Genomic DNA, 9,932 nt, shown 5'->3' on the forward strand with positions numbered 1-9,932 from the left:
AATGCTCCGTCTTTCAATTTGTACCCATTCGCCCCTGTTCTGTCACTGACAGAGTCCCTGTCCGGCCTCCCTGCAGGCCTCCTTCAGATCCTGGAAGGTGTTTCGAGATCTCCCCACGACCTTCTCCAGGCTGACCATCCCCAACTGCACCCATCGGGCCGCCCCCCTCTGCCCGCCTCCGTCCCTCTCCGGGACCGACGGGACACCGCTCCCGGTGCCACGGCTCCGGCCGAGGCGACAGCAGCCCCCGACAGAGCCGGGGCCCGTCTGTCCCCGGGGCCGCCGCCAGCAGAGGGCAGGCCCGGCCCCGCTGCTCCCGGCCCCGCCGCAGCCACATCCGCCGCCGCCGGGAAGGGGCCGGCGCCGGGGCCGCTGCGGGCTCCGCTCTCCCGCCGCTCGCTGTCGGGCCCGCGGGCCCCGCGCCGGGCTCAGGATGCCGCTGGGGCTGAAGCCCACGTGCAGCGTGTGCCGCAGCACGTCCTCTTCCATGTGGAAGAAGGGCGGGCAGGGCGAGATCCTGTGTAACAACTGCACGGCCCGCTCGGCGCCGCCGCCCCCCGCCGCCTTCGCCACCACCTCGGCCGCCGCCCAGCACAACAACGGCGGCGGGGGAGGCGGCGGAGGGGGGGGGAAGCAGGTGAGGAGGCCGAGGGTGAGGCTGAGGGTGAGGGGGATGGAGCCGCCGGGGCCGGGCGGGGCCGGGGTCGGGGTGTTCGGGCCGTCCCCCTTGCATCCATCCCGCTGCTCCCCACAGAGCAAGCAGGAGATCCACCGCCGCTCCGCGCGGCTCAGGAACACCAAATACAAGTCTGCGCCCGCCGCGGAGAAGAAGGTTTCCACGAAGGGCAAGGGCAGGAGGCACATCTTCAAGCTAAAAAACGTAAGGCAGTGCGCGGCAGAGCGCCGGGGCCGCGGGTGGGTCGGGAGCCTGTGATGGGCTGGGCTGGGCTGGGCTGGGCTGGGCTGGGCTGGGCTGGGCTGGGCTCTTCCCGGAGCGGGAGGAGTGGGAAGAGAAACCGCTCATGGGAGTTCAGCACTCGCTTTTTCACATAGAATCCTGGAGATGAAATGCCAGCTGTTGCTTCAAGCTTTAAAGTAATAGTGTTTGCTGATTTGCTTAGAAGATAATGTATCTGTATGTTGTCTAAAAGGAAAAGAGTTTCTGGAACTTTATGGTTGATTTGTTTTAATGCTCTTGATTTTCTATTTGTGTGTTCTTTTCTTAGCCCATCAAGGCTCCTGAGTCCGTATCCACTATAATTACAGCAGAATCAATCTTTTATAAGGTATGGTTTATGCAAATCTGTGTGCAAAAGTGATTATCCTGTTTCTGTTTCCAATTCCAGGAATTATCGTGGACAGTGAAAGCACTAGGGATATAGCCACAGAAGCTGCTCTTCCTTGCCTAAGAATTGTGTAGGATTTTGGTTTGCTATAGTTATTGCCATAAGTCTTACAAGGTAGTTTACCTAAGTAGTTTAAGTAGTTATTGTTGTCTCAGGTTTTTATCTTCCAATAAAAAAAAAACCTTCCTTTTTTTTTTTTTTTTTTTGTAATTAATGCTGTCAGCATTTTTAAACTTAACTTGCACTGTGCAGAAGTCAAGTGACTGGAGGTGATTATTTAGATTTGTGTGAGGTTTCCTACTTTAGATGCAGAACATATTATTTCCCATAAAGGGGATGGGTTGCAGTGCCCCAACATCTCAGCTGGCTCCCGTTTGAGAGCTGATGCAAGCAGTCTCAAACACCTTGGGAACAAGATCTGTTGGCACTTGCAGTGAAGCACGAGGGAGCCTTCTCACATTTATGATTTTTACCAGCATGCCAAGGTGTTGGTGTTCTAAAGTACTGAAATTTGTTTTTGTTTCCCAGCAGTACAAGCAAACAGAATGTTTTTTCCCCCTTTCCCCTGCCACCAAAAAAAAAAAAAAAAAAAGAAGTCAGGATAGGCAGTGGGAGACTGCACAGCCAGTGGTGACCTGAGATTCCATAAACCCTCCAGGGACCTGATGCTTCATGCCTGGCATTCCAGATAAATCTCTTGTTTGCTGTTGACCAGTTCAGAAAAGAATTACTGTCTTGTGTGTTTGTTTTGATCAGAAATTCCTAAGAATTATGTCAAAACTTCTATCTAAGCTCCTTATGTAAAATGTCGCTGCTTTGATATTTTGCAGTGTTGTTGTGAATAGGATTGCTTGAGGGTTTTTGTGTTCTTTTGATCTTGTTTTAAAAACAAACACCTTTCTTTCTTATGCTACCATTCTCGTGCATGTGGCTGAATTGCAGCTGCCTTTCAAGACTGGCATGATTTTAGGATAATTTAGGGTACTGATACTTAAGATATGAAGCAGAATGTGAAGTGAAGCTGATAAAATCAGGTCGTTTGATTTCAGTGTCATTTGCATGTCTTCTAGGGTGTGTACTACCAAATTGGAGATGTTGTTTCCGTGGTTGATGAGCAGGATGGAAGAACATACTATGCTCAGATCCGTGGGTTTATTCAGGACCAATACTGTGAAAAGAGTGCTGCACTAACCTGGCTCATTCCTACACAAGCCAGCCCCAAAGACTGTTTTGACCCAGCATCCTATATTATAGGTAATCTCTAAGCCTTCACTTTGTACAACTACTTGAATGTGCCTTGGCTAATGCAGAGTTATGTTTTTTAAATTAATTGTAGCTTCTCAAGGTATTTGATGCAAGTTCCACATTTTAAACTCTTAATCTTGTAAACATCTAATTTATTGTAATAACACTATTTATTTATCTTGTGTATATAATATGATTACCACTATTGCAGTGTGTGATTATCTCATCCTGTGATTATCTGAGTGTTTGTGGGGACAGTTACAGCTGTGCAGCTTTAAAGATCAAATTATTGCTCCATAGATAGGTTTAAACCATAGTAACTTTGATTCTGATATGCCAGTCCAAGTTGTTTCTTTTAAAGTGACCTAAATTACTTGATCTTTATTCTGAGTATTCAGAATACACAGCATGCAAGCACTGGCATACAGACTGTTCTGCTACTAATGATGAAACTAGTAATTCAGACAAGTCCTTCTAACAGGCAGGACACAGGTAGAAGGTATTTTAAATATATTAACTACAGTAAATAACTACTCAAATACCAGAATGCTTCAAAGGGGGTTGTGGGTGGGAAGATCAGACCAGCAAAATTAAAGGTAGAGGTTTCTTGCCTAATACAGGAGGCTGCCCTCCTAGGAGAGTCATGGATTGCAAAGACAAATTCTGTAAGGGAATGTTGGCTGCTGTGGCATATTTTTGTTCAGCGTACTTAATTTAATGCCTTTAAGTTTTGTCTTTGAAGATTTTTTTTTTCTTCCCTAGGACCAGAAGAAGATCTCCCAAGGAAAATGGAATATTTAGAATTTGTTTGTCATGCACCTTCGGAATATTTCAAATCTCGATCATCTCCCTTCCCTACTGTTCCTACAAGGCCAGAGAAGGGCTATATATGGACTCACGTGGGACCTACTCCTGCAATCTCCATTAAAGAAACTGTAGCCAATAATTTATAAATTTTTTTTATGAAATATTTTGGACTGGTTATTTTGGGTGTATCCTCCAGTTTGTAAACCCTATACAAGGAGTTTTAAAAACTATAAAATGTGCCAGTTTACTTTATGGATTATGGTATTTGTTTATTTTAGATTTATCAGATCTTTGAAGTGGAAGTTTTCATTCCAATTGAAGCATCATTTCACCGCTCTGTTCTTCAGACATTATTGCTCATCTTGGGACAAAACTGCAAGTTTCATGTCATCTTTAACTTCTGAAAGTTGCCTGTAGTGTTCATTCTTACTTTTTATTTTCCAGAAGAGGAGTTTAAAAGACATAATCATCCAGCATTTTACATAACTGTTTAATTTAGTTAATCGTAACTCCTGATTTTATTTCCTTTTTAAATAATTTAAGACTAGCTTCACCTAAATACTAAAATGGTCAGTGATGCAGGTAACAGTCTTCTGTTACATGGAGAGGAATGATCTACGTGGATATCTCCAGACTAAAACGTCACCTGTAAAGAGGGACTCTTAATAGTCACCTTTTATGAGAATTTTGTTCATCTGAATCTGAAACGAAGGCCTATTGCATTCTGCTAAACTTACTTATATAAGGGCATACATTTCCTGGAAAATTGGATGCAGATTCAGAAAATAATGCTATTTGCCATCCTGGCATCCTCATAGCAGAAGTGTATCTGCATTTCCTGAGCAAGCCAACACTGACATATGATTTGAGTTTCAGATTGTTCATATTTGTTTCCCTGTTAGATTGGACTCATAAAATTGATTATAAATTGTTCTTTCAGTCTTCACAATTAATGATGATAAGAAAAAATATGGTCAGGCAATGAAAAATTTGGTAAGCTAAATAAAAACTAATTTTATGTATTGACAGTCTCAGCATAACAAGAAAAATGTTTAAATTGCAGAACAGGAGAAATGCCACATACTAAAATACCAGTGAAGTTTTCTGCCCCAAACTTTACAGGCCAGTCAGCTCCAAACACGATGAGATGTACTTGTATGGCCTGAATTCCAAGGGCTTAGTGGTTCCTGCTGCCTGTGAAGGATAAGAGCTGAAGTGGCCTTACATTTAAAAATGCTGATCTTTTCAGGTTTTTTTTTCTTTGTATGAACATATGTGACCCAGAAGGCCCAAATCCCCTTTAAGATATTGTGTGAAAGCATAAAAATGTTGCTCTAGGCTTATGTTCTAACCTTATGAAAGACTTTGATTTAAGATGTAACATATTTGAAAGTCTGAGGTATTGACAGCTTTTAATACAGTGGGACTTTTGAAGGCAGGAACCAGATAGATTTGTTTTGGCCTGCAGCCTCTGTTCTGCCCTCTTCAAATACAAGGAAGAACAATCAGCCTTAAGGGAGTAGATGCTTAAGTTTAGGGATACTTTCAATAATTCAAAATGCTCAGAAATTAGCAGTAGATTGCTAATACAGAGTTAAATCTTAATACTCAGTTGCTTACAAAGATGAGCTATGTTCCCATATGTTCAGTGTGTTGCAGTGATTAATCCCAAGGTGACCTCACTTGTCTTCATCCTTTCCCTTCAGTTCCTCAGAGGTATTTTTTCTTATTTCTTTATTAACAATTACAAGTAACTAAAAATAAGAAGTCATATTTACAGTAACCAGAGTGACTCCCTTGACTCGAGTGTTTTCCTTCTTTTCTCTGCAGTCCACAAGGCTTTCACTTGGGATAGCTGTTAAGTCCCTGTGCTGCCTCAGCATAATCTATGGACCTGTCCTCTTCTGTGGCTGTCTTACTTTATCTGAATTATCAGGGTTGAAAAAGACCTTGATGGTCATTGTGTCCAATGAAGCTTGGCTGCTTTCCTTGTCAAATCCTCATAGGAATAATGAGGAAAAAAGTGCTTACATTGTTTTATTTTGTTTGAGTTCCTTCAAGGCACACCAACTTAAAAGTACTTCTTGCAATTTGCCTTATTTGTCAATAAATTGCAATATAAAAGGGACAATTCATTTTTCATCAGAATACACCTTTCTAAAATTCAGTGCTGCTGGTGATTCAAGTATTACAGTTCCAGCTACAGTCTAAACAGACAAAAATATGTTTTCAGAGAGCTACAGAACAACTTCCTTTAGTAAACACTAAGTATTTTTATTTTAGTTTTTATTATACTGGGAAATGTTACAATATTCGAATGAACAAGAATTCTGATTGTAAGGTCTCAAAGGAGAATGAATCTGTAGGCAATGACTGTTACTAAAGTACTATAACTTCATTCATAGTACTTTATACATTCATTTGAATGGTTGCATTGTCCTGTTTTTCTTGTGTTACTGAGTGGTGTTCTGAACACAGGGAAAATGACTGACTCTACAGATGGCTTCTTATGGATGGACATAGGTGAAGAGTGGGACCTCTGAGAGCATTGTCTGAAAATTCCTCATCTCTCTCATATTAGGAAAATGGAGGACAAAAGGAAGACCTGCAAAATGGACACAGCAGCAGAAAGGGTATCAGAGAATCCTGTGGGGGACAGGCTTTGATGCCCTGCAGGTGAGGGAGCTGAGCTCACCCATTTCTGTCTTCTAGCTTGGTAATCCCCCATGCCAAAATGTAGGTAGGTTTCATATTTGCATCACTGGATTGTGAGTAGATACACTGCTACTGAATTTATGGCCTTGTGTTGAGCTCCAGAGTTTTGTGACCAGCCAACAGTAATTTTCATCATGGCATTTTAGTTCTAAAGATGGAACTTGCAGCTAAGAGCTAAAAGACACAGCATGTTTAAAATACTGAGTACCACACAGACGCGTGGCCTGTGCCCCAAGGTACACATTGCAGGAGAGCTGGGGTAGGAGTAACCCTTAACTTTCACATGAACTTTGCTGTACCAAAACAATATGTACTGGAGAAGGGTTTCCATTTGGGCAATGGCTTTGTTGGGAGCAGAATATTTTTCTGGGAAAACATGATGCAAACACAATGGATAAATGTGTGGCTCCTTGGGCTCCTAACATGAGGCTGGGGTTCCACTCTTGCTGCTGTGCTATGCTACATGACACTCATCTCAATCATCCGGGAAGAGGCTGGATTAGGCCCCTATAGCTTGGTATCCAAGCCAATCCAATAGCTTTGGTTTCATGTAATGCACCCTTCAACCTTAATATTATACAAGAAGCAAAGAGTACATTTATTGTGGTTGGTGCTGTATTGTGTATTATGATTAATAAAAGCCCTAAATAGTCTTACAGAACTGAGAACAAAAATATTAATAGGTGCAGTATTGAAGTTTCAACTGTTCTTTACAGTTACTGAATTAGAAAGACAAATTATAATTTTATTCTGTTTTCACACAGATAGAATTGGTACATCTGTTAGATAGGAGACTACATCCCTCCAAATTATGGAAGATGAGCATTATGTGCCCAAGCAGAAATACTTTTACAATAGTTAATAGTTTTTAATAGTTCTTTTTGTGTGCTCCCCACTACAGAATCTTGTGATCACTGACAACAGAACTATGTATTTGGCAATTGTTTCCCTTTTACCCACACAGTCACGCTTACCTTCAGGAAGACTATATATATATTTTTTGTTTTTACTCAGCCCTTCTAGTTGGTGATTTGTTATTCTTGAATTTGGCTTACAGTTTCAGTGAGATTATTTTTTTTTTCCTAGTTTGGTAGTTTCAATCACAAGAAAAACTTCATGGACAATATCTCCAAGTGGTTCATACATCATTATGAAATGCTTAAGTGCTTCAATGTCTCTTTAATCAAACATAAGTATTTCTGGAATCTAGTTTTGATAGAAAGGTTGTTCTAACCTGAAAATATCAAGATTATCCCATGCAGGGCATTTAGACTTAGAACAGCTAACCCAGGCACCTGCTTACGTATGGTAATTTGGGCTCCTGCAACATTTTTGAACCCCTTCATTTAGTGTTCCTCTTTTCTCATGAAGCTGTCTAGGGGTAAAGTTGCTTTCAGTAGCTCCACCTGTCTTCCTACACTCCATCAGCATCCATGAACACTTCTTTGCTGAAGACCATCACACCTCTCTGCCTTCATCAGTGTAAAGTACCTTGTTGTAAACTGGCTCTGTCAACTGATCCAGGTTCAAAACACACACATGATATTCCTTAACACAAATCTTCCCCTAGGGGACTTCAGTAGGAATGTTTATTTTTGTCTTCAGATGGTCAAACCCTTGATAATCCTTTTCAGTGTATGTAGAATCCTACACAATTGATATTCCCTTTCTTTCCAATCAGGTTATTTTTGTCTAAAATTACACTGTAAGGCTGCTTGTGGTAGTGAATCTGAATTATGTAAGCAGAATTTGGGAACCTCTTCTCTCCCAAGCCTAGATTTAAGTAGATCATTAAGAATTAAAGCAAAGAGTAATCTGTCCTTTTAATCTGTGTGCCCTTCTCAAGTATCCATTTTCCCAGTTCTGGGAATCCACATACAGAATTTTCCAGTTACCTCTCCTTAAGGAGTTTCTTGGGGCATTCTTAGGCCTCTTTTTCTAAACTGTGTCATAACAGACCACTGCTAGACAAAATAATTGTCTCTTCTTTATGAGAAGCTGATGGCAAACCGTGGAGAAAATGGAAGTAGCTTTGGCATTTATTGTTGGCCAAAACAAAACCAAAAGCAACTGCTTCATGCCTGCAGAGTTTGGAGAGCCTGAAAATGGCTGAATTGCTCCCTTGATAAGTAGAAATTATATGTTGAAACTTAGCATATCCATATAAGGCTATACAAAGGAACAAATACTGGTACAATGGCAGGGACACATATTGCAATATACTTCCTTGGTGGGCTTTCTAGTCAAGCTTAACTCAGCAGCTCCTGAGTAAGTTGAGACCATCAGGAAAGAAGCATTCACCTCAGCTTTCAGTGACCAGCACTTTTTGATACTAAGGTCAAAGGCAGAAAAAAGTAAAAATGTCTCTTCTAGAAAATTATTGGAAAAATAAGTGCAAGATCTTGCCGAAAATCTGCTTTTAAAAATCTGTCAATTTAGTTTTACCCACTCACTTTCCTGCCATAAAGGAGTGGCATGTATGATAGGCTGTTTATTTCTGATGTCTCCAGTTCTGCTCTATCCTTTTCGATGCAGTGGGGTGTAAACAGCACATGCAGGAACAGCAAGGGGATTTTAGAAAGAATGCTTGCTGAAGTCTCTGTTTCTTCTCTAATAATTTCTGACATTCAAATTTCTCTTAACAGGTTGCTGTTTAAAGGGGGATCATCACTGAGGAGCAATGAGCACTAGATCCCATCACATCATTTTTTTCCTTTAACAAGACATTCTGTCTGCCAAGTACAATAGAGTTTTGTGACAGTCTTCTGTAGTGTTATATTACCAACCTTTGTTTTTCACAGGCCTGAAAAGCTTACTCAACAGGGGTTTTTTGCTGTTGGTGTTGTTTCACTGTTCTGTCCCTGTCAAGGTAAGATGAGTATGTTGAACACCACAGGTGTTTCTCCACAGCACTGGTGTTACACACATGCAGTGCTGGGGCACAGGCACTGGGCTGGCCAGTGCACGGCATGGGCATACTGAACAAGTCCAGCAAAGGGCCTCACCAGTGATTGAGAGACTGGAAATACGAGGAGTCATCTGAAATACAGGGAGAGGGTGAGAGCTGGGACTGTTTAGCATGCAATAAAGATGACTTGGTAGGGGAGGGAAAGTTAGTGATGTGTCTAAATACAGGATAAAAGTATTTATCAAAAGCACGGGAATCCACAGCAAGACAATCTTACTGAGCCCCGATAGCAGCATTTTGTTAATTTTGCAGTTCTAGTTTTCTCTCACCAAACCTAAATAGTGAAGCAAGCAGGGAATTAATTCTTCAAATACTTAAAAAGAAAACAAGTCCAAAAAAAAGCAAAGTTAAGTCCCCATACAATGCTGCCAATTGAGTATACATTACAGACCTCAAAGGGTTTTTAAACAGTTAATGTATGAAAATTCTATCCAATGAATACAGGCACACAGAAATAATCTGAAAGGGAGCCCAGAAGCCAAAACTAAATGTTTCCTCAGCACTCAGCATGCATATAAAGAAAGGTGTATCAGTATTGGGGAAACGTATATGTTTAGACAGAGCTCATGAGTATGAAAAAACATTTTGCCAGTTACAGAAGTTCAGCAAAATTTGAATATCACCTGATTTGGTATTTTCAGTTTTCTGATTAAAATATACAGTCCATAATACATTGTAATATGCACAACTATAGCACAAGCTTTGAAGACTTTAAATGTAGCAACATGAGGCGTCGTCATATTACTTCATGCTTGAGATAAACTTGAAATTAAATAATCATGTTTTGTTTCCACATTTTTAACGTTTAGAAAACCTCACTCACTGCAAATTCTCACTCCACCCAAGATTCG

At 41.2% G+C, this 9,932-nt stretch overlaps 1 protein-coding gene across 1 annotated transcript; it reads left to right on the forward strand.

Annotated features, from left to right (window-relative positions):
* Positions 1 to 410: 410 nt before the first annotated feature.
* Positions 411 to 3,547, forward strand: GATAD1 (GATA zinc finger domain containing 1). The gene is made up of 5 exons (XM_062494891.1): positions 411 to 637; positions 755 to 880; positions 1,227 to 1,286; positions 2,417 to 2,600; positions 3,354 to 3,547. Exons 1-5 carry the CDS (start codon positions 434 to 436, stop codon positions 3,542 to 3,544), a joined length of 765 nt encoding a protein of 254 aa, XP_062350875.1. The 5' UTR covers positions 411 to 433; the 3' UTR covers positions 3,545 to 3,547.
* The last annotated feature ends 6,385 nt before the right edge of the window (positions 3,548 to 9,932 follow it).

Source organism: Cinclus cinclus, chromosome 1, assembly GCF_963662255.1.
Source record: "Cinclus cinclus chromosome 1, bCinCin1.1, whole genome shotgun sequence".
Lineage (NCBI taxonomy): Eukaryota > Metazoa > Chordata > Aves > Passeriformes > Cinclidae > Cinclus > Cinclus cinclus.